We start from the raw sequence: 25869 nt of genomic DNA, 5'->3' as shown, positions 1-25869 counted from the left end.
GAGCAGTGTGCTACTGTATTACTTTAGCATTTTATTGACTTCTTTATCTTATGAACAATTCTGGTGCTAATAGTTACAGCAGAATCTGAATGGTTCTTTATGAGGTTCTTTATCTCCAGGGGAGACCAGAAAACCCAAATCCCAATGGAGGATTTGCTTATCCAAATGCTCTGGTCGAGCAGGACACAACATGCATCAACTTTTTTCTTGCTCGGAGTGCTTTAGTCTGCACAGCAGCCTGCTTTTGTATATCAAGCTGTTGCTCTTCATGGCTTGGTTAATTTCTTCTTGGTGTTATGTTACAGAGTCTCGATGCTCTTGGTGCTTAAAACATATTTGGGAATAGATACTAAAGTTGGTTTGGCCATACAACCGTTCAAATCTGAAATAAATGATTACTGAAATTTGAAACTGTCTCTGTACCTTTGGAAAACAGATGTATGTACATCCCAGTGAGTATCTTATGATTCAGAGGAACAGAGGAACGTACATAATCAGAGGAAGGCTATGTTGGGGTATATTAGGTAAGAGAGAGTGTCTTAAGTTTAAATCTGGTTTATTAGGGCTGTAAGTGTAAACGTGTTAGTCTGGCCTAATAGGTCTGAAAGAAAATGATAAGTGATTTGTGTTGGGCTTCAACGAGCTTAATTTTTGAAAAATTCTTAAAGCTACAGCAGGGGTGGCGAATCTCTGGCATGTGGCTCTGTGACGGATCCTGTGCGGCTATTTGATACTGAAATTTCCCACACTCCTTGAAGGCAGCACTGACAAAAGCTGCATAACGTGAAGCGCAGGTTGTGAACTTCTGTTAACCTAGCTGTACAAGTCTGCAGTAGTTCTCAGTAAGACTGTTGAGCAGGAATCCAGGGAGCTTTTAAAGAGAGCTAAATGGGGGCCAGTGATTATCTTGGGGTGTTACACCACAATAATGTTTAAAGTACAGTGTAAAATATGTTAGAGGTCACCACCTCAAATACAATTTGGGCCACAGGAGTAAATTGTCCTACATGCTTCTGCGTGACACACCTCCACATCCACCGGTTTGGCAGACGGAGCGCAAAAGTTTTCTGTGTGTCTGTTGATGTATTTTTGCTATGCTTTATCAAGCTAAGCCTAATTATTGTCCCGTTTTCACTGACACACATGTGAAGGAGTTGATTCAAGCATCTATATCAGAGTACAAACCAAACCTAAAGACAATTGTAAAAATGAAACACTGTTTCACTAAAAGCCTTAAGGACTGAGAAAAATAACAGTTCCAGCAAACAATGTGGTGTAAAGCTAATCTTGAAATTGTTGTGCGGCTCTTCACAGTGATGATAAATTCAATTTGGCTCTTAATGCTCAACTGGTTTGACACCTTTGAGCTAAAGGTATGTAACTTTTACAAATTATGTTGTTTTTACATATTCATGCAAACTGTTACCATGCCGAGACATTATAGTATGAGACAGATCATCTGTGAAAAGATCTTGTTCCTCCAACTCCTTTCAGTCGACAAATCAACCTCATGTACTCACTGCTGAATGTGCTAATAGCAGAGAAACAACTTACTGTTGTTCACCAGGAAAACCATTTACCCACCGTCATTGGTGACTATGCTAACTAGCCTTAGCATTCGTCACATCAGGCTCTTCCTGTCTCTGGTTGGCTGTTTCTGTCAGAGCTGTGCATTCATGCACATGACAGCAGGTAAGTAGAGGAGCTCGATCTTTCAAACTATATTTTTGTCATGACATAGTAATAGTTTTAACAAATATGTAAAAATATGTAAAGAATAAAAAAGCATATTATAAAAGCTACATACTGCAACTCTAAATATATCTGGTAAATCAAAATATGGCAAACTTTCTGTGCTGCCTCTGTCTGTCTCTCCCTACATTCGCTATCTGACAGACACAAAAGGCTAGCACACTGGGCACTCCTTTCTTTCTTAATTTCAATTAGAGCTTGACTGAATGAAATACAACACAATTGTCACTGCTGTTAATGCTAATGTCTCAGTAAACACATTACAGGGGGCTAATCGCACAGGATCAAACAGCAGGCCTTTTGGAAGAAACAGACAGGTGTGTTTGGAGATGCTACGCTAACATAGCACCTCATAATGCCCTCAGAGCAAACACACACAAGCCCTTTAAAAGCACAACAATACCAAAAATTGGGCCTGAAGAAGGAGCGGCCGGCTCGCTGTTTGAAGACGAACACAATAAATGGTGAGCCGCAGGTTAGCATTTACTCTCATTTCCTAAACAAACTTCAACGTCTCGACCGTGAATGACTGAAACTTGACCCGACCAGCAGGTCTGCAGGTGTGTTTGACAGGCAACAGGGGGAAGCGATGTGTGTGCGTGTGTGTGTGTGAGTGTGAGTGAGTACATGCATTGTTGGTTCAGGAAGCAGGAAGCTGTCCTGTGACATTGAACTTCTCAAAAAACGTCACAGCGCCAGTCCTTCATTCTGCATTGATCTCTTTTACTAACTTTTGAATTTATTAACTCTTAAGTATTAAGTTATATTTTCCATACTTGCCAAACCGTTGAAACATGAAATAAGACATGAAGTTCTGGTTAGAGTATAAGTTCTTCTATGACTACACTTTACAAACTTTGCCTTATGCTGATAAAACATTCTTCATCCTCCAAAAGAATTGTGGATGTTTTAAAGAGTCAAAATAGTCAAAAGAGAGACAAAATATGAAGAAACGAAGGAATACTTCATAACATGCTAAACTGTGAGCAGAAAAACTAAACAAATCTCCAACAAAACTAAACAAACATCTCCAACCCTACACTCAAATCTCAAATGTATTATTTTTAAAATAAGATTTCCTATTCATTATTTATTTTTAATTCATTCATTTTCCAGCATATCTGTACAGCTTACGCTCTCAGTTTGGTGGGTCTGATGGTTTCACCTGGTCAGGGCTCTTTAATTTGCTGCACAGTAGTGATGTGTTGTTCAGAGAGCCGCCTCTCTGTCAACTCCCATCAGGAATGGCTGAATCCCGCCATGCATGGGCTGCTGCTTTGTTTTGATGGGCGACCATGCAGCCAAACACATGCAAACACAGACATGTCATGAAGGCTGCAGCCTGCTGCACAGAGCCTCAGAGAGACGGGCAACCAAATTTAAACCAAACGCTCGTAGGCAAAAAGTGACAACATGGTTGAAAAGTGAAGAAGAAACAGCAGCGTCCGGCTGGAGTGAGATGGTGATGACAACTGCAAAGCTGAATGTAAAATGAAAACTTTCATCAGAGCTCGATCAGCAACAAACCTGCAGAGTCACATGTTCATTTAAAGATTTGATTAAATTGTAAAACTAGTTTGTGCACTTTTATTTTTGTCATAATGGGAAAAAAAATTATAAAATGTTTTTTTATGACAAAAATGACTTAAAATATCACACACTAATACACAAATCATTCATAGCTGCCAAATTAGGCAACATACAATATAAAAATGCTTATAAAAATTATTCTTGGAGGTTCAGTGTTTTTATTTAATTGTCATTATTCTGTAGAAATCACTTTGACATTACTTTGGATTTTTTTTTGTTGTTGTAAATTTCTTGTCCAAACACCCTAAATTTTTTGACCATGATTGAATTTTAATATCAATAAAAAGCGGGGAAATGTTCAAGAGGATGAATATTAGGGTGCTGAGAGAGATCAGAACATACGGAGGCCTTAATCCCTGACGCAGGTCTGCGTGTTCCTGGATGTGTGCACAGACATGGAGGTAGAAGTTCCAGTTGAAGTGTGGAAGTGTTTGCAACTAGAGAGGTGTAAAAAAAAAAACCCAGCAAATACCAGAAATGAGACGAACCAGAAGCCAGAGAAGATCCAGGACCCAGAGAGCAGCTACAGCGATCTGATAGCTGAACCGATTAGCGCATATTGGTTACCCGCATTCTCAACTACTTGGTTTGTGTTGCTTTTATAATAATCATTGAAAGCAAAATAGTCTTTTAGTTTTGCTTTTCAAATAAACTGGCTCCATTGGCTGGGGCTTTTCACCATAAATTTAAACTTTCCAGTTGATCATTTAAAACTTGTTGCATATTTTACAGATCTACAGACCCATTCAACACATTAGGATATCATTGAAACGGCCACTTATTTCAGTGGAACACATTATGCACATTAATTAAACACAGATGAATATTTGAAAGCTTTTAATTCTGTTAGCTATGAGTTTCTTCCACTTGATTTACATTAAAAGAAAGCAAGACATTTAAAATTGGAATATTACATCAGACCAATAAAAAAAGAGTAAAGGAAATGTGTGCTTAATGAGATGTATGTTTAATATCTGCTTAATCATTATTTTCAAAAGATACTTGTAATCTTTTGAATACAAGTATCTTGTATAAATAGTCATGATATTTATGACCATTTATATCAATGCTTACCAAAATGAATAAAACTAATACTGCATAACTGATTGATTATTACCACTTTAAAACATTATACAGTAAGTATACCTGACTAAGTACTTTTGGACAGTTCCATTTTACAAAAAAACGCTGTTATGAAAAAGTGTGAAAAAGCAAAAAAACAAATTAAATCCACTTTGAGCTACACAGGCAGCATAAATAGAGCATTGAGCTTGTGTAACCAGGGAGGTCAGTGTGAAGATGAAAACTCTAAAACACTTCACACACCCCTCTGTTCACCCTGCATCCAATTCAGCCTGGAACAACTCTGAGTTTGTCCTCAAGAGTTCACTTGGCCTCTCACTGTGGGTAAATGATCGCCACATTTGACTCATTTGTGTGAATCAGAAAAGAAATAAGTAGCAAAGTCCACAGGCCTAAACATTACCCCAGCCTCTCAGCCTCTCAGCCGCGCCACAGGAGGAGAGCTACACATTAACACGTTCGGCTCTCTCAGCCAGAGCTTTACAACCTTCTAAACACACCCTTTGGATCAGGGCGCCACTCTGTAAACACTGCAACTTTCCAGACGCTGGGATCGGCGGTTCATACAGAGCTCTCAGCCAATCGGAAACCAACAGAGAGGTGTTATACTCTCCCGCCAGAGCCTATGGGAGGCCAGCAGCCATGGAGACCAGCTGCTCATCGGGTGATGGCTGAGGAAGTGTTGGGAGTGCAGCTAAGGGTTGTGTTTTGGCAAGCAGGAGTGTATATACACTGCTTGATGGTGGTGTTTTATGGCCTGTGCACCCTGCATATCCATGTTTATACAATCTATTATCTCATCGTGCAGGATGACACTGTTTAACCCTTTTGATCGAACTTTAGTCCGTTTGTCTAGACAGTCTGGTCCATCTGGGGAGGGGTGAATGCGTAATAAAACTCTGACGCGGACCACAAAAGCGAGCTGCGGTCCGTCCAAAAACCTAGACATCAGTTTGGTTGAAGCGAACTCTGGTGTAATTTGAATGCATATGTGAACGCCAAGCGGACCGGAAACTGTTCCAAAAACTGAAAGCAGACTATTGCGCAGGGCATTCTGGGTAAAAACAATCAAAACAATGGGGACTAGCACTAGCAAGAGGCAAGAGAAATGACTCGGGGGTGTTTTTTGCCAAAGAGAAAAGAGAAATCATAACTGCTAAAAATCGGATGCTACCACATTTTTGTTTACCTTTTGTGAATCGAGGAAGCGCTCAGGGTCTTCTTCAGAAGTTTTCAAGTCATTTCTTTCAGTGGTTCTCGGTGCAGCGCCACCACAGGTGAGTGAGAGAGTTTGGCTCATTTCATACAAGTCGAGTGTGAAAGTGAACCACATCAGCTGAAAATGTAACAAACATGGCAGTTTGGTCCCCAACTGAACCGAGTCTACTGGACGATCAGCCGTGACAAGACCCTGGCATTAAGCAAAGTTTGAATGAAAACACTTTAATTTTGCCAATAAAAAGCATAAAATGATGAAATTCAGCAGTATGTTCTACTTTTTAAAACTGAAGCAGCCATTAAAAGTTTAAACAGAAGAAAGTTTCAATAGAAACAGAGTCTCTGGGAGAAACGTCTCCACAGACTGTTTCAAATCAGACTGGAAGGTTTTCAGTAGGAACACCTGCAGCTGCAACCCCCGCTGACCTACCTCCTGATGAACGCGGTAACCTGCAGCCTGGACGGTCCCCCAGATCTCTTCATCTCCTCTAAACAAAGCAGCACAGAGGGAATCCTCCAAAGTGGCAGCTTAATTCCCGTGGCCCCTCAGTGGGACCCTTATGCTCTCCAGCTCAGACGGACCGCATTGGAAAAGAGAGCTGGGAAAAAGTGAAGCAAAGATGCTGCCAGCTGTGATATGTGTTGAGAGGAATGCACCGGTGTTATCGCTCACTGAGTTATGCAAGAACGATTTGGTGGAAACCTTTGCCTGGTACAGTATTGGGCCTCTGCCTCCTCATGCACAAACTGCACACACACACACACCCACACACACACACACACACACTTAGATACACAAAGCCAAGTAGCTCCTGCCTTGAAGATTTTCTAATTACCCTCGGTGAATGGGAGGCAGGCGGACACACAGAGGGCAGACTGCCTAGGTTATCACACACACTTCCAAGACTCCCGGATCTTCTTCCAAACATTCGGCCCTATTTTTAGCTTTCATCTGTGGTGCTTTTTAGTCAGAGCGAGTGAGGGGCATGGGAGGTATCGAAATCAGAAGATCTGCTTGGGTGCCGCTTTGTAACCTGAGCCAAACTGAAACCTTTTCTTCTGAGCATTTTGATTCATTCATTTAAGGAAGAGGAATAAAAAAATCAAGCCAATACTTGTTAAATTGTAGTAACAACAGCACGTTACTGTTTTAAGTAAACAAAAGTTCTGATAAATATTCTAGACAAAGAACCCTCCACATTTATTGGCACTCCTGTAAAAGATATATAAAATGTTTCAAAATGGATTCATTGTAGCAGCATAATCTCATAATCAATATTTAATTTGAGTACATTTATTCTGAAAAAAGGTGAAGAAGTTCAGGTTTTAAATAAAATCACCACTACCATATTAATTATCAGCCACTGTTGACCGTCCAGACAATCATCTTATCCGTTACAAAGGATCACAAATGGATCTTTGACTATTCTTCTTTGTACAGCTCTTCCAAAATCCTGGATTCTTTCTTATAATCTGTTCAGCTCACTGAAACGTTTTCTACTAGATTCAGTTCAATCCCAATTATAAAACAATGCAGTCATGCTCAGATTCTGAAGAAGTTATCCATGAAGCACAGCTGATTACATTGAGTAATTAACCTCACATCAAGATGGAGGCGGTGGAAAGGAGCGAGAGACGACACGACGCTACTGACAGCAATAGCTCAGCTGATTGCCCCCTGCAGAAAGGCCTCACAGATTAACAGAAATTTAACTTCTGTAAAGAAGAAAAGAACAGAAAACAAAACACTTTTTATAGCAATAATTGTGTGTAACGTATGATCGGAGAGTAGTAGGAGAAAGAAACAGAGGAAGGAAAAGTGGTCTGTTGCAACAAAAGTACTGATGTAGCTCAGGGTAACAAAGGCCTAGACAATAAACTTCATCACAAAGGGTTATAAGCGTAGCTTGGTTCTGTAGTAGAGCAAGCACATGTCTCCAGTTAGCATCCCAGGAGAGATTAACGTATTTCACGTTTACATTTGTGATGGTAGGTTAGAAAAGGTGTGTTATTTTTCAATTGGCATCATGCACAACACAAATGTTTGGCATGTAAATAGCATCTAATGGATGCTATTTACATTAAATGCTCCAAAATGAGCTTGGTGATAAAATAAATATGGGCCCTTGGTGTCAATGACTAAATGACATTGGACACAGTATCATTTAGTCATTGACACACTAAATGACTAAATGATAATGACTCTGTATCACAGGGAAACAGGAAGTCATGGATTAACAAGTAGAAGTTCTCAGGTAAAACAATTAAAGTAGGAATTTAAGATAAATTCACACTGTAAAAACACAAAATCTTTCCAGGAAATTTTGATCTAATTTCCAGTGCAAATATCTTTGTGCACTTGAAATAAAACAAAACGTACTTAGAAGTGACTTTTCACCAAGATATAGTAGTTTGAGTCAATAAATTCCTTAATTTTGATGAAAAAGTTCTAGTTCCACTGGGAGATTATTTCACTCATAACATGAGAAAATATCTTGGTATAAATGAATTTATCTGCCAATGGAACAAGTATTTTTTCCCCCCAATATTAAGGAATTATTGACTTAAAACAAGCTCTTATTTCTTGCTGAGAAGTTATTTGCAAGTTAGTTTTGTCTTATTTCAAATTTGAAACTAGGCCAGAAAAACTTGGTAAAATTGGGTCTTTGAAGTTATATTTATTATATTATATTTAGTATAGTTAAATTTAGTTATATTTATTATGTTTCTGTTTTTTAAAAAATGTTAACATGTGGTCCCCAAATTAAAGATTGTATTTGTATGAAAATTTAGACAGCCGCAGTAAGAGCTGAATTTATCTTAAGAAGACATTTGACTCCTTTTTTCTCATCCAGCTAACTGAATGGTGTGCTGTTGCTGTCAACAACGCCTTGCATAAATCTCATTGAAAAATTGCTCTGTGCAAAAGCATCCAATCATTTCTAAGTGAGTCTTTACAAGAATGATGGCCTTGGAAGTAAAGCTTGAAGAAATTCAAGACTTTTTCCACAGGACGCTGTCTTGATGACTTCTGCATGCCATCATTTTTTCTTAATCACCAATTAGCTGTTGATCTGCATGAAATGCTCTTCTGAAACTGTTTACGGCTCCCTGGACTATACAGAGCGGCAACAAGGCAACGAGCTGCGGCAACGAGTTGCGGCCTGGAGCTGCGGCGCTGAACAGAGTAACAGTAAGGCGAGGAATCGTGGTATCAGGTGAACACATGAAAGAGGGGAGGTCGCTGGATTTAAGGCTTTTTGTCTTTGGGCGTTCAAAGGAGACAGCTGTCGACTGCACAGGGCCTGGCTCTATTCATGTGGGAGGGACCGCAGACAGAGAGCACGCCAACATACACACACACACACATATACTTCAAAGGGAGGTGTGTGTGTGTGTGTGTGTGTAAGTGTGAATACAAGCCATCTCCCCACTGATTGTTGCTGTTATTATCATCATTTAACAATATGCTCGCTTTTATTCATGTGACCATAACTGTATGTTTATTCTCAAGATCTCTGTGGTATCTCTAGGGCTTTCATCGTATACGCACATAATAATAATCCCTCTGTCTGACCTACAGCGCTTTGCAAAAGTATTCGCACCGCTTGAACTTTCTTTCATTCTGTCACGTTGCGACAGCAGACGTCAACGTCTTGTGCTGGGATTTTATGTGAAAGTCCAACATGAAGTAGAGCAAAAATTCACACATGGAAGAAAAACGACACGTTGGTGTTTAACATTTTTTATGAATAACATTTTTTTTAAAAATATGGGGCGTGCATTTGCATTCAACTCCCCTTGCAAAATCCCAGCAGCTGTTCCATTAAAGCCTCAGAGGTTCCTCGTTAGTGACCAAACAGCATCATGACGACCAGGACACAGGTCAGGGAGAAAGTTTAAAGTGGAGTTAGGTTATAAAATAATCCACAAACAGCTTACGTAGGAGAATCTGTGGTCATATTTACTCCTGCACTTCACATATCTGGCCCTTATTGAAGAGGAAGAAGGAATCCATTGTTCACGTCTTTAGAAATCAATACAGCCTGTGTGTATGACTAAACACACAGGCAAAGCTAGTCAAATCAAGTCACGTTTATTTGTACAGCACATTTCAGCAACAAGGCAGTTCAAAGTGCTTTACCCCATGAAAACATCATACAGTCACCAATTACGAAACAAGAAATAAACATTACATTTTGTCAAATGTTATTATCATCAAAAGCAAATATCAGCCGCATTGGCAGATAGAGAAAACCTGTAGCGCCTGCATATAAACACATGCAACAGATTTTAAGATTCTTATTTGAAAAGACAAAAAAATAAAAAATAAAAAAATAAAAACAATACGGATTGTGCTTGTAACGTGTCAACATATGAAAATATTGAAGTAGTATGAAAACTTTTACAAGGCACTGCCATGATAACCATTTTAATATCCCCTTAGGGTACAAACCTCTTCTGCATTTAAAACAACCGTCTGGAAATTCCCATGTTTGCTGCCTTTCTGTGTGCCGACTGTCTGAACGCACCGACCCGGGTCAAAGTTGAAAAATTACAAGCAGTTGGTCATTTTGGTAACAGATTACTATCATTTGCTTATTTTGTCAAACCAGATGAGAACATTTTTAAGGGAGGACCATTACTCACGCCTTCTGTTGGTGTCTGAAAGATCTTTTCTGACTTTGAGAGGCATTTTAATTATGTTTTTGATCCAATTTAGTCTTCCGTACGTTAAAAAGCATTTAATGATGTCATCTGGTGTTTGTCACCCAGGAGTTGTGTTATTTTGAGATCCACAAAAGAAATTTAAAAAAATCTAGTTATCTGCAAGATTTCTGAAGGTTTTTACAAGTTTTTTCTTTGGACTTTGGTTTCTTTCTTGTCTATTTGCTGTTCAGGACCAGAGTATTTTCAGGAGTTTAAGAAGATCTACCTCAAATTGAACTTTTTAAGGCAAGTCAAGTAAAGTTTATTTGCATTGCACAATTCAAGAACAAAGGCAGGTCAAATTGCTTTGCACCAGATGCTGCTCACTTGGTAAAGCTGATGTTTTCAGCCCACATTTAACAATAGATGTTCACAGTAAAACACATGCACTGCACTAAACCTTAGTGTCCAAAGATGAATTTTTCACAAATTGTAAAAATATTGACCAAGATTAACTCAAAATGTAACCTTAAACATTTTGTAGAGTATTTTGCCTTTGAGGGTGTGAACTTGGAAGAGATAAAAAAAATCGGTGACTGTTCGTCCTGTTTTAGACTTTCTTTGTCTTTTTTTCAATATTTAAGGCAAGAATCGTGTTTGTTGCAAAAAAAAAGAAAAAACACAGAAATCTTGAACATGTTGAGCATAAATGTTGAATTTTACTTGAATGAAGACGCTGCTGGTGGCTGGATGCTGATCTGTTCTTTTAACTAAGGTGGTGATGCCTCTAGTTTTCAGAAGGTGTCACTAATACTGAGGTGGCACACCAAAACGAAAAGTCAAAAAAACGACATTCTGTAAAGAACAAGAAAATGAACAGAGGAATTTAATTAAACGGCAACTAGAAACCCAAGCCCTGCTCTATTAAAACTGATAATCCTATATGCTCAATGTTGTTAAGAAGGAATAACGTAACACAAGTGGTGGATGCTCTTTAGTTAAATACAAAATGGTACGAAGGATCTGGGTGCGCCACTGACAAAAGCATCTGGTCAGTAATTCCACATCATTTGATTGATATATGCAAAACAAAGTGAGGCAAGCCATTACTTTTGAAGCCTCCATTTTGCCATGTGAACAAACATTTCCTTTTACCTAAAAGGATTTTTTTTCCTCTTCCTGTTGGCTGTTCTGATTCTTCCCGGCGACTTCAGTCTTCAGTTGACATTTGCATAGGAGGCAAATCAGTCAGGCTGCATGAAAGGAGAGCTGTGGCAACAGAGCAAAACATGGATATTCCTAAAATTAGGAAGTCATGGCAACAAGAGGTGACTTTCAGAATACTTGCAGGACACTCTAATATTTAAATAGTTATCTGAAGATGCATCATGGTGTTTGAATGTGGAAATGTTTGAAGTAATAGAATAAATTCAACTAAAACTTTTTTTGTCATTCACTTTTTTTTAAGTATATAACAATTAATTTTGTAGCACAAAAGCAATATCAAGTCTAAAACTGCACGTCAGCATGATGTAACCCTTGTATTTATAATCCATGTTCTCTGGAGCACAGAACAGAATGAAAACGCATAAATCTTGAATAATGAGGAAACACGACGCACCGTCTCCTGAAAGCATCCCTGATATTTTCCTATGCAAATAACTTTGCATTCGCTGGGATGCAGCTGTATCAGCTGCAGGAGACAAGGCTGCTTTGTCACGCCCCTTCCTTCCTGACTTTGTTTGTTTTGTTGTTGTTGTTGTTTTTTCATATTAACCCCCAGATGCAAAACTTCATTTTTGACAAAACCTTTTGTTCACTAAAGTAAAAGGATAATCCAGAGGAATCATCAAACTCATCATAATCAGCAAAAAAAAAAAAAGGAGCAATTACTCGCAATGAGGTGAGGAAATGTTAGTCATGGTAAAAAAAAAAAAAAAGCATTTTAAAGGTTTAATCCAACTAAAACCAAACGTTTGAGCAGAACTTTTTGAAACAAACATTTCATTTTGGGATGAGAGCGGCTTGAGGTGAAAGTTACCAAGATGCACCTTTTATGTTTGTATTATGAAAAGGCTTCATTTGAAAGTAAAACCAACAGTGATTATTTCTTCTCCGAATATTTAAAATATGTTTTAAACCTCAACTAAGTGAGAGTAGTTGCTCATAATGTAGAACAAACATAATATGTTTTCCTTCTTGTGATTTAGATGGGAACATATTTCATGCACATTTATCGGTTTGGGGATAAATGATTTTTTTCATGGTTACTTGTAAACACAACATTAATTTTGGCCCTTCGTCCAAAAATCTTCCTGCATCCAGCACCTTTTCACCAGATGTGATTGTCAGAGAGCAGATGAGCCTCAACTCCCACATCATTTAATATTCAACACACTAAGACACCTAAAGCCTCCTCTAAACAATTAGGTTTTCACGCTTAATCACTTTGCCAAGCAGCTTTGTGAATCCACTTGTTAATACATTCATTGTGGCACAATAGGGAAGCAAAGTGTAACTGGTGAAATACCTAAAGCTTCTCCATGCTGTTCAGATTTTCCCTCATCCAAACCTTCTGACTACCTCATTATGTTTTAAGAAATTTGGAGTGTCAAACGTGCTCAGTGAAGCTTTATTAAAATACTTTGAGAAAAAAAAGAGACGTTCATGACGAAGAATGTGAAGCAACTGATACTGTTGCTTATTTAAAATGAATTTGTTGTTAGCAGAAAACAAAATATGATCGAGCACAAACAAAACAAATGGCAGGTAAGACGTGGTGAGTTTTAGTTGATGTGCCTCCCCCCCCGACCCCAAATAAAACCCTTCCCTGGGCCTCATCGGACTCAGGGCCGGCTTTGGGTATGCAGTATTCTCCAGCGAAGCAACACGTGGCATCTGGGTGTCATCGGGCTGTAATTACCCAGCTTTCCATGTAGTTTACCCATCTGCTGCGGCGGCTCCCTCCACATATGGGCCGTATGCTGCTATAGGATGAGTAATGATCACCTTCTTAACAAATCTGCTGTGAGCCAAGACGACAGCAGGTCTCAAAAACAATGCAGGCCGGCTGGGGGTCTGCGGACGGGGGGGGGAAGAGGGTGGGAAGATATGGTGGTTAAGCAGGAACCGAAAGGTGTGGTTGGTTTGACGGGAGGTGAACGAGGGTCACACTCTGACTGTTCAGGTCGCTTTGTGGATGAGAGTGTGCATTTTTATTGTTTTTTTTTCTGAAACTGGAAGGTAAAAACATGTCACAGCTACATAGATAAATGTGTGTAGAGTTTAAAGCACACACACACACACACACACGCACACACACACACACATACACACACACCTCAGCTAAGGTACCAAGAGGGTTGAGTCTTACTTGGCGGATATTGCATCAGAATCAGCCTGGGGAAGAGAAGCCACAAGCAGCAAAACAAGGCGATTGCAGGGCGCCTCCCGATCTGAACGTGCGAATCAACACAACCTTTACGTTGCTGTGCAGTTGTCCAGTAGGATTCAAACTCAGTTTAAAGACTAAATGAGGATATAGCTGGACCAGCATGACAGAGGTCATGCTCCAGGCAGTGTGTTTGTGGACATTTTATGACCCGTTCCCAGAACTGGTCTATCGTTATCATTGACTCTTCAGGTTTTACATCAGCTGTGCTGGGGTGGATTTGTGTGTTTGTGTGCGGGGCGACTCTCCTGCAGGGAACAATTTTAGGTTTGTTGATGAAACGTGGTGAAACGGGGGTCGTCTGAGGCGCAGATGCTTTGTAACCAAACGTTGCTCCTCTTCAGGTGACTTTAGAAAAATGTTCTGGGTTTGTTTGTGAGACAAGTTAGTCTCTTCTATGGACAATAGATTTGAATGTTATTGCTTCAGGTCAAAGAAAATTACATTTAGTTAACCAAGAAGAACAGGTAAATATGTGTCAGTTTGTTAGCTTTAAACCATCACATGAACAAAAATAATTTCAACTTACTTTACAACAAAAGTGTTTATGTTAGTTGGATTTAATTCAGTTCAGACCATTGTGATTTTATTTGATGCAGTCTAAAATTCAACACCAATACAGTCAGATTAAACAAATAACATAAAACCTATCAACAAGGCATATTTAATAAAAATAAATAAATAAAGGCTAATGTAGAATTTAAGTTGAGCTTAAATGATTCGGTAAAAAGGGTCAAATTAAAAATTCTGCTAAAACTTAACTTAAAATGATGTCATGGCTGGAGTCCAGGGTTGGGCAACATGGACTTAGAATTTTATCATGTCATAAAAAAATTTTTGACTATAAAAATTAAACAATATGATAAATGCTCACCACCTCTGCAGGCTATAAGAACATTGTGTAAAACTAACCAGCCTTGCAAAGCATCACTAAGGTAAATACTAATTACACTTTTTAAGCAACACTAAACTGTCAGGTTATGATTGCAGAGATTCAATGCTCTTTAAAGTCAAAAAACTTAAAAAATGAAGAAATCATGGACATAAATTCACCTTATTTACGCTCACATTGAGTTGAGGTGCTTCAGACTTTTGCAGTGAAGCTTATTGCAGAGGAGGAGCAGAAACGGAAACTGAACAAAGAAAAATTATTCACGTCTCGTCTTCAGGGATTTAGCACTATTATCCCTGGATGACAGCAGAGGAGGACTGTGCTTTCCTCTTGTTTGCTCTCGCCCTGCCTTTACAAAAAATTAACCCTGTAGCCCCCGAACGTGCAATCTCATTGACCATAAGATACTGATGTGAAGAGGAAGCACACCTCGAAGCATTAACAGAGCGAAGTGTCAGCCAAAAGGCAGCTGATAAGAAACCTCTAGACAGGCTTCGTGATGAAAGGTCAATGCAGACCGAGAAATGAAAGGGCAACGTCATAAAATCATGTTATAGAGCTTTGAAACCTATAAATACTGAAAGTGTGATGAAACATAAATCAGAATTTGTCCTTCCTTTGTTTCCAAAGCAGATCAGAAAATAAAAATAAAAATTAAAAAAAACCTTTTCAGCCATGCCTCTGGAAATAAAACAGGAGGTTGGCATCATATGGATGATGATGATGATGATGATGATGATGATGATGATGATGATGATGACGATATGTTTCTGGATATTATCTGATCGATTTTAACAAGAATGTTCCTGAAAGGTGTGTAGCTACTTGGTGCAACCAAAACATCACATAATTGTGTCAGCATCAGTACTTTCCTGATGTACCAAGACTGTGAGAGAAGAAGATTCATTAAATTAGCAAAGAAAATCAGTGCAAACAAAAAAAGTTTAAAAATATATACTTAAAAAAAAAAAGATAATCTGCTATTCTAAGAGAATCACACTGAAATGCCACCAAGTATGGTGAAGAAATGGGCATCCAGGAGCTGAACTTGTTCAGCCTCCTCCGTCTCCTCAGGAGAAAATAACAGATTCCTTCACCAAGTGGTTTTGTTTCTTCTTCTACAGATCTGACTCATTTTTCGGCTGCGTGCATAACGCCACCAGAGCCAGACTTTACAGAGGGGAACAGATTATTTTTTTTTTTTATTGTTTATGTTTTTTTGTTTTTTTTAATGAATGCATGTGGTGCAGACTTCATTTAGACTCATTCATAGGCTCATACCAGGTGAGTTGTAATAATATTTTGAGATTTGTATGAATATAAACAATACAAAAAAATTGTAAAATGATGACATTACAGAAGTTTTGTTTTAGGAACATAGAGTTACACGCCAAGGAATGTATGTATAAAACCACCTATTGATGTTCTGTAACTTTGCCACCTTCCTAAAGTCATTTTTTGCAAAAAGCGATTTCATTTTGTAGCTACCTTCCTTACATGAGCTTTGTAAAGCTTGACAATCGCCTAGGTAACAGTCTGCTTCCCTACACAACAGCAACAACCCCTGGCAACTAAATAATGCAGCAACGCATCAGCAAATCTACAGCAACTGTTTGGCTGCTGGTGATGAGCTTGTTGTTGTTTGTATTGGGACGGAGACGCAGTCGACTCAGCGCGACCTGTTGATGGGACAACATGCATTTAGTGACAGTGCAAACACCGGGTTTCATCCGGCGGAGACAGAACCCAAAGCTGCCGACAGTTCCACACATCTTGGTTTCCATGAAAACATCTAGAAATGTTTCTCCTCACATTTTAAATTCATTGTTGCTTCAAAGACTGGAATTGGGTCGCTCAAACCGCCATAAAAAAAAAAAAACAACAAGTCAGACATGGGTCACGTATGGGCAGGAAAATTATATTTTGTTGTATTTGTCCGAATATAGCAATAGATATGTGAGCTTTCAGATCAACATGGTAAATTGAGTGATAGGTGCAGAAAACACTCTGCCAGGGCAGTAAAATCCTGACAAAAAGGTAGAAACTGTGAGCTGACACAAGCTGAATGTTTTTACACAATTTAAAAAACACCATTCATTCCATACAATATCATTAGGGCCACATCATGAACAATACACATACGTGTGCAATTTTCTTGCTACTCCAAACTGCATTTCATTCCTTCGCCTTTGGACACACAAATTATATGAGACAAAATGAAAATTTCTGAATTTTCATTTTAAACTTCATTGGAAATCATTGTGGAGCTCAGTCAGTTTACGAATACATTAAGAGTTAAAAAAAAAAAAAAAGAAGTCAAAAATCAAAGTATTTTTGCATAATTCTTTGTCAGAAAATATATGCTTCATCTATGCCATCTATGCCACTATGCTATGTAAGTGACTGCTTGCTTGTGTTGTGCTAAGACCCAAATCTGTTTTTCCCCACCAAGTCCAAATTTGGAATAATTTAGTCTTTAGTGCATCTTTTATTAAAGTAGTGAAACTAGAACAATGTCCTGTCTTCCTAAATGGCTGTAATTATCGTCTTTCACCATCTGTTGTATTTTCCTTCTTAATATAATTTTATGCAAGGTTAATTATCCATGTTGTTGTGCTGTGGGAGGACAGAGGAGAAGCTGCTGTGTTTCCTGTGTCGTCTACCTGGAATTTGCTGTTCCTGAAAAAAAAGAAAGAAAAAAAAAATCTGTGGTTGTTGAAAGCTGCTATGCTTGTTTTCTTTTTGTAACAGTTCCAGCTAAAGCTACAGGAGCAGCAAATGAGAGGCTGAGGAGCAAACTGACAGTTCCACTATTAACAGCAAACTTAAATGAATCAAATCCACAGTTTTATCCTGATATGCATTTTCAGTAAACAATCCAGAGAATCTGAAGACTTTCCAGGAGCAACACAGAGACCTTCAGAGGTCAATGAGGACGTTTAGAAAAAAAGAAAAGAAAAAAAAAACCCTGACTGTAGCTTAACCTGTTCTGTCACAGCACCACCACAACAGCTCTGACTGGAGTCCTGGCCAACCTGCCGAGAACCGAACAACTGGAATGGGAGGAAGTGTCGATGGGTAACCTTAGAAATGCCTAATGTGACTTTTCCCCATCATTACCAAAATAAATGAATGAATTAATATACTTTATTAATCCCCAAAGGGAAATTCACAACTTTCAGTACAACCCGCCCAAACGTTTAGACCAGTCACCAAGACTGCATCCCCTCACCCAGAGGGGAGGCAAAGTAATATGGTAATTAAAATAATTGCACATTGGTAAATTACCGAAATTTTACATTTTACGCATTTGTGTCAGTTCAATTTTGATGCGATCTTTGGGCTAAAGCATCTAATTTTAGCCCGGTGTTTTAAAAACTGATTAATTATTATTATTATAATTATTATTATAGGTTATTTTGTTAATCCAGCCCAATGTTACATAGGAACTGACCCAGGGTGGGCTTAGCAAAAACAAAACTGGGTCACGGGTTTGACCTGGACTGCTTGGTTAGGTTTTCAACGCCCCCAAATGTTTAGGATAGTAAAGTGGATTCAACACCCATTGCCTTGAGAGATTAAGAAAATAATACATCAGTTTTTCATGCTTTTTTTTAACTCTTTCAGTGGAGAGACATGGGACACACACTGTGCAGCAAGAGTCCTTCACAGGGCGAACAACCATGTTCACATAAAAGCACGTAAGCTAACGGTCAGAGGAAGCCGGTGTACCTAGAGAGACAACACACAGGAAGGCCAATGCCAGTGTTTGAGCTTAAAAACCTTGAAACCTCACTAAAGTTTGGTCGGGTCATTGCTTAGTTCAAAATGGTAGCCTGTGGAGATAAAGACAAACCTTTCTCAAGAAGTGAGTCAGGCAAACAGAAACGATTCAAGAAGCTGATTTATTCAGCTGTGATTCAGAAAACCGACATGTAAACTTATGTCTGCTGGTCTCTCTGTCGCACTGGTTCTGTCGCCTGTAGGGAATCTGACTGAGGGTGCCAAAGACTTGTTAAATAAATAACAACCCTCTGAGACACATCTATCTAAAACAGGAGCTTAAACAAAAGCTAGGCTTGTGTTGTTGTTTTTTTTTCAGTTCTGTTCTAGCCTGGAACCACCTAATGAAATTATTTCCTCTTCTTGCATTTCTATTCATGCAGGTGAATTTTCCCGTAAGGGAACAGGAACGTCTGACCAAACTCCCCGAACAGGCAGCAAGGCTTAAAAAGCTAAATATCTGCCAAAAAAAAAAAAAAAAAAAATCACAACCAAATGGAGAAGTTGTGTCCACAATCAACCAAATGAGCTACTTTTAAAGAGGTACTTGTTTGGACCTTTTAGCAACATCCTTCAACACAAAAACATAAATTACTTTATAATTCATACAGCTGTGAGTCAGGATCTAAAAGTCACTCAGAGATGTGTTTCTACAAAAACCAGTGTGGAGATTTAAAAATCATCAAAATGTGAGCATCAATCAGCACAAACCTGTTTACAGACACAGGTAGACAATTCAGCATCTTCGTTTTTCACAGCTTTTAATGTAAAAGCTGTTATTTAACAACTTTAAGTTCTCGTTTTTTCATTGTAATTATGCGAATGCTGTTGTAGAACCACACTTTCACCTTGCATGGTGGAGTGATAAAGAGTTTGATCCCCAATATATTTAGTCTGTTTTTGCTTTTTTGTCGCACTGAGATGTTTCAAATCATGATTTCAATATTTAAAGGGTGGCAGGGAGGGAGCTAATTGGCCCACAATCTAATAAGTAATTGTGCCAGATTCAACAATCATCAAAGTGATTGGTGGCAACATCTGCATAATCAGGTCTGGGGTTGGCTTGTGAAACAGTACTCAGTTCTCTAAATAATTGTCATTAATAATGAGGGTTGGTTTGGATAGACTCTTAAGAAATGAAATCATAATTTGGAAACTGTTTTTTGGTTTCACTCAAGTTATCTTTATCTGTTATTGAAATTTATTTAATGACCTAAAACCTTCAAGTACGAAAAACAAAATAAATCAATACATATTTAAGGGGACAAATACTATTTTACAGTACTGCACTCTGGACCGTAACTTTCAGGCCTCAAGATTTATAATGAATTGCGTTTTGACATAACTGCTTTATTTACAGTCAAAAAAGATGTAAAATGTTAAAACGGAGGAAACGGTGTGTAGCTTTTCGCTCTGTGAATGTTTTGTTGATGGGAGATAAACGCAGGGTTGTCAGGTTGAAGCTCACGTCATACTATGGCTTCAGTTCTGTAAACAAGTGCGCCCTCTGTAGGAGACAACATGTCCCTCTCGTCGTTTAATTTAGAGATTTTTTTTTATAAACAACACAGAGAGCTGATTGTTAATAACAACAATAATTAAAAAACATTGTGAATGTATGAACAAATGTAAAATGTGATAAGCTAATTAAGGAGAGTGTAGATTGTTGCTTCGTTATTTAGATCCACACAACAGGAAGTCTCAGTTCACACTTAGTATTTTTATCCACCACTAGGTGGAGCTCTCCCCTACTGTTTTTCTCCTGAGTTCACAAGTGAACAAAATAACCTTTGAAATCAGAAAACATTCTAATGTAAAAAAAAAAAAAAAGAAGAAGAAGAAAAAGTTAAAATCATAAAGAACACAAAATGGCATTAGGGAGCCAGTGTCAATCATTACCTCCACATATAATAAGCAACATGATCATTTATAAATAAATATGAAGTTGTTAGAAATATTTCAAAGATATTAAGCAATATTTCAGGAGGAACAGGGTCAGGTCAAACCATATTTCCATCATGGGAGAAGAAGTGGAGGATGGCTGAGGAATATGAACATCTCAGTGTTGGCCTGGATAGCAGACTGCTCCATCTCTTCTATGAGAAGAGACGGAGCAGTCTGGACTTCTTGAGGAAGCCAACATCCTTCAAGGTTTGCAGCAAGTTGCTGCAGATCTTCTATATGTCTGTTGTTGAGAGCATCTTGCACCCGAGTTGTAAATGAAAAATCTTTGTTTCCTCCTAAGAAAAAGAAGAAAAGGGATCAGGAATCATGTCTTATTTAAAATAAACAAAACAAACAAAAAAAAAGAATCCCTCTAGCATGGAACAGAATCACAAACTTAAAACAAATCAGGAAAGAGTTGACTAAATATAGGACTTTCAAACACATCCTGACACACTAACACAAGTCTGAAATGACAGTGAGTTCGAGGCCACTTGCCAGCTTACATCATGTTTCGGTGGATGCTTAGTGGCAGCCCTGAAGCTGCTCCAGCTCACCGTTACAGTTAAGCTGCCAAAAGCATAAGAATCAAAGTTCATAAAGAAAATAACAGAAAGAAAATGAACAGATCGCAGGAAACATCTGTATTCCCACCGCTTTCTTTAACGCCTCTGGAGGCCGAGAACAGCAATAAGCAAACAATGTAAATCTACTTGTCATAAATACTCTTATGTATTTATGACATTTACAGTCAGATAATAAATCAAATAGAGAACCATTATTTTGTCAAACATGAAATTTGTCATTGAAAAAGTGACTCATCATTTCAGGAATATGTAGAAGATTTTCATTTCAGACACATAAAAGTTTCTGAAAAACTAAAAGTAGAATTTCAATTAAAGGCGCATTGCACAGCTTTTGTTACAATAGCCCATCACTTTGAAATAAGTAAGTTACTGTTGCCTCAAAGAGGTTTATTCATAAAAACAAACTTTAAAATAAGAACTTGTAAAGGAAACAAAAAGTAATATGTATTCTGGTTAGAGATACACTTGATTGGTAAAAAAGAAAACGGATTGTTTTTTGTTAAATTGCTCATTAAAAGTATCAAAACCCAGAGTTTCAGTCTGTAAGTGGTTCAAACACCACCTTAAAAATGAGTAGGTAAAGGTGTGGGACATGGATGAAAATAATTTGTAATTCCTTCACTTCCTGTTAGACTCAAAACAAGAGAACTGGAAACAAACCTTTTCCTCATTCATTAGTGAAAGTCCCTAAAAGAAAAAATCTGAGTCTGTCGAAGTCAGAACCAGAAGGTCGAGGAAAATCACAAATCTGCTTCTGTCAGCAAAAGCCTGATTGGTCCAAATGCAGTATGAACTGAGGATGTTTTACACCAACATGAAATATTCTGTTCAGCTCCAGTTTTAATCAGAAAGTCAACATGTTGCTCATTATTCACAAGTTTCTGGGTAAACTGATTTCTAATTCATTTTCAAAACTGAGGAAAAAAAATCTCATAAAATAATTTTAAAACCTTATTGTTTCAGCTAAATGATGTTTCTGTAATAAAACAAAAGATCCAGTCTTTAAAAAACAGTTCCATATTTATTGCAAAATATTTTTGTACAGAATTCAACTGAAAAAAAAAAAGAACAAAAAACATCAACAGAGGAGGAATGGACAGTAAGGCCAACATCAGAACTCCGAGAGTCGAACTGTACAAACACCGACAGTAACATTTTGCTGCTTTATTAATAACTTTTGTACAGAAACCGTTTCGCCGCGCTCACAGCAAGACTCCTTAAAAAGGAGCAAAAGGAAATGAAAACAATTTCACACATTTTTCTTTTTTCTTAAACATTATTGCCTCACCTGTAAACCCATCAGCTCAGAACACCAAAGGACAATCTTTAAATACTGAAACTTCTATAAGAAACATGTCCCTTGATTGATAATGTCTCACAAAATATAAATATATATATTATATATAAGTATATAGTTGTAAAAAGCTCAGAACGGATCACGTTTTGGGAATGAGTAGCGTCTTCTGTCGTAGAGGTTTCAGAGTGCGACTGCTGAAGCTAGAAGGCTAACACCACAAACGGAGAGAGAGAAAGAGAGAGAGAGAGAGAGAATATGTCCGATCCGGAGTCGAACCCGATGCTACGCTTTGTAACACACCGCTAGAATAATCTGCCCCCCCGTCTGATGTCCAGAGGGGCAGTGGGGTAGAAGAGTGCATCTGTGTAGTAACGGGCGTGCATGTTCATGTTCATGTTCATGTTCATGCACATCCTCATGCGATTTGGCACTGAAATGTAAAAGTCATTTCCTCATCATAAACCACAAGGATATCCTAGCTCTTTTTTTTTCTTTAGATGTTTTAGTTTTTCTTCACACATTAAAAAAAAAGGCAGCGTGAGACAGGATACATTATCTCCCCTACCAACATTCAAATGTACATCTTTAACATTGTCTCTCCCACCGTCAGGGAGACACTGAGGACATTAAAAACCCTCCTGTCTCTGGAAGTTCCAGAAAAAAAGAAAGAAAAAAGATTAAATTAAAATTAGACTAGAGTTTTGTTGTTGTCAGATACGCATAAGCCCTTCAAAGAAAACACATCAACATACAAAAAAAAATTTAAAATTATTAAAACGACGAAGCTGATGTACAATCCAGAACTCCAGAGGAGGAAAAAAGGGGAGGCTTGCTTCTGAAATACTCCGCTGGTAAGACAAGATACGAACCGTAGACAGAAACACAAATACTGTTTTTGTGTGTGTGTGTGTGTGTGTGTGTGCGTGCGTGTGTGTGTGTGTGTGTGTGTGTGTGTGTGTGTGATTACACATTGCACGATACACCTGATAAAACCTAAAACATACCCAAAAGAAAAAAACTAAACAAAAAAAAAAATAGCATGAGCCTCTTTAAATAGGGGGAATCCAGTGACAAACCCTAAGGAGCAGAACAACACAGTCGGACATAAAGTTGTGTGGAACCTTCTCAGATTGATCGGGGATGTTTGGACAACCCAACCACATGGAAACAACCCTAAACGAACGCTATGACGCATTTCAAACCACCTTCATAGTAACTGCACTCATTGTATCTGCAATAAGCCTAATTCCTACTGTCTAGACGGTTTTACCATGAGGCCTGATGATGACGGGAACATCATCATCTGTGCTGCTGGCTGTGCGACCATCAAGAAAAATAACTCGCTCATCTGCAAGGTCCAAGTGGCTCACATTCACAGACTTGGAGAGGTATGTCAAAGCGTATAGCTGAGCGGTCTGAGCAAACTCCACGCTGTCAGACACAGAAATGCCCCCCCCTCCCCACTGACCTGACCCAACTTTACTAAAAGAGCAGAGCTAAATAAAAATCTTTGTTCTATAAATCAATGTTGCCCTAATCAGTGCTGTTGTCGCCGAAAATGACAGAACAGGTGTTTTATTCTCTATAAAAAAGATTTTCTAGGTTAAAAATGTTGAGTAAACTCAATAAAAGACGATCTATCGCACGTCGAGAATTTTATAGATCGGAGGTCATCAATCGGGGTAACAGCTTATGAGGTTGCTCCTCAGTATTTTATGTCTTTTATATTTTTGGAGCTGGATAAGGTCAACATTTTATGAAATAACTCATGAAAAGCACATGTAGCGTTCTCTATGTTTCACATTTATGCAGCACCATGCTAGTAGCCTGGTAACGGTGTGTGGAGCAGCTGCTGGCCGCCTGCAGACCCTCAGTGCTGTGCTCACGATCAGCTAAACTCATCACAAGTATGAAGCAGAAATAACAAATGTGAAGAAATGATATTCATTTCAACTGTCGTAATTAGTGAGGCCTGTTTTCTTGTGAACCAGATAGAATGTGTGTTAATATGAAACTTGAGATGCTTTAGACTGAAAAGATAATCAATGTTAATGCAGATTTGGGTCCAGTTTTTTTTTTTTTTTCCATTTGGAAGAGTTTGCACCTTCTCACTTCTTTGTTTTGTATATTTTGAAGGGAAACTGAAGCCTCTTCGCAGAATCTGCTCCGCGACCGTCCACATTTCAACTGAGAATTACACATTTTGTGTTCATGTTAGTCATTAATGCCAAGATCTATTTGTTTTTGTTACATTTCTTCCTCTTGGTGATCCTCTGGAACAAATCGATACAAAGCGCTGTAATGGTGTTAGTGTGAGAGTCTGGGAAAGGGCTCTTAAAACATTTATGGATATTCCGAGTGCTTCCAAGATGCGATACCCTGAGTAGCAGACGTAGGCTTGGGTTAAACCTCAGTAGAAACAAAAACACATTTTTTGCCAAGCAAAAAATAAAACATAAAAAAAAAAAAAACACCTTTCACACATAAATAAAACTTTGTAGTCAAAGGTACATTGGCAACCACAAGCGTAACCCCTAGAGTAAAACAAAACCCTAGTTTATCTGTGACAGAACAAGTCGTTTTCAGCTGGATAATATGCATATACTCATGCATATATAGTTTCTGTCTCCCTTTGCATATAGACAGAAGTGTTTTGGGGTCTACATAGAAAGCTTTCAGCTATACCCTCTCTCTGCAGAGCCTTACATTGAGAATTACGAGATGGATGTAAATGAGAGCGATGTACTTCACGGGCCAAGGAGCGCCAGGACAACCGGTCTCTGTGCAGACATGTAAACAAAAGAGGCCAGAAAACCACAGAGGATGATGGGTAACAGACATCCACGTAAAGCAGCAAAAGGGTCGGACAAAGTACAACAGGAAACATGAGGAGGAAACACTTTTTTTCTATTCTCCCCCATTGCTCCTTTATCAATCAAGAGGATTCAAAATGGAGGGAGGCGTCACGTCCACTCTGCCTCGTGCGTTTCCTCCCGGGCTCGGCTCGGAGTCTGTCCCGCAGCAGGAATTTAAATTAAAGCAATGTTCCTGCGCTGCTCCAGACGGAAATGAACCAAAAATGTAACGGCAAACTCTGAGCGATCTACAGCAGCGTCTCTTTAGAAAAAAAAACGTTCGAACGAATGTTTGATCGCCGCTGGTGAGGTGCAGCAGCCAGAGACGGGAGGGCACGAGAGCGGCGCGCCTCCATAGCCCTTCCTGGGGTCTGTGGGCCAGCGGACCTAGGAGGACACAAACCTGGAGCTCAGACAAACAGCTGGATCCGCTCCCGGATGGTCTGCCTGCAGATGGGGCAGGTCTTGAGCGCGGCGCTGCAGTCGATGCAGGAGGCGTGGCCGCACTGGAAGACCAGCTTGATGTGGTTGTCGATGCAGATGGGGCAGGTGATGCGCTCCTCCATCTGCCTGTAGCGGGACTGCAGCTGCTCCAGCAGGTTGTGCTGCTCAGAGTTCTCGGTGCCAGGGCTGCAGTCCACCTCGGTTTGGTCTGCGGAGTCAAAATCAATGACGATACTCAGTTTTAATCCAGAGTTTTATGTGCTGTTGCAGTGTTATTATAGACTGGTCAGGCTGTTTGTGCCACTCCATTCCAGGAATGGACA

General features: G+C 38.9%; 1 protein-coding gene across 2 annotated transcripts in view; it reads right to left on the bottom strand.

Moving 5' to 3' along the window:
* Positions 1-21951: 21951 nt before the first annotated feature.
* The window catches only part of mib2 (MIB E3 ubiquitin protein ligase 2), a 51782-nt gene continuing 47864 nt past the window's right edge, over positions 21952-25869 (bottom strand). For both annotated transcript variants that reach the window (XM_088006992.1, XM_088006991.1), the window contains exon 19: positions 21952-25754. In XM_088006992.1, coding sequence (XP_087863118.1) covers positions 25513-25754 — 242 coding nt within the window. In that variant the 3' untranslated portion in view covers positions 21952-25512. The remainder of the gene's footprint in view (positions 25755-25869) is intronic.

Source organism: Poecilia mexicana, unplaced genomic scaffold (assembly GCF_051168715.1).
Source record: "Poecilia mexicana isolate PSO_F unplaced genomic scaffold, ASM5116871v1 scaffold_7, whole genome shotgun sequence".
NCBI classification, from domain to species: Eukaryota; Metazoa; Chordata; class Actinopteri; order Cyprinodontiformes; family Poeciliidae; genus Poecilia; species Poecilia mexicana.
The sequence above is the reverse complement of the archived record's forward strand: the minus strand, read 5'-3'. Positions and strand labels throughout refer to the sequence as shown.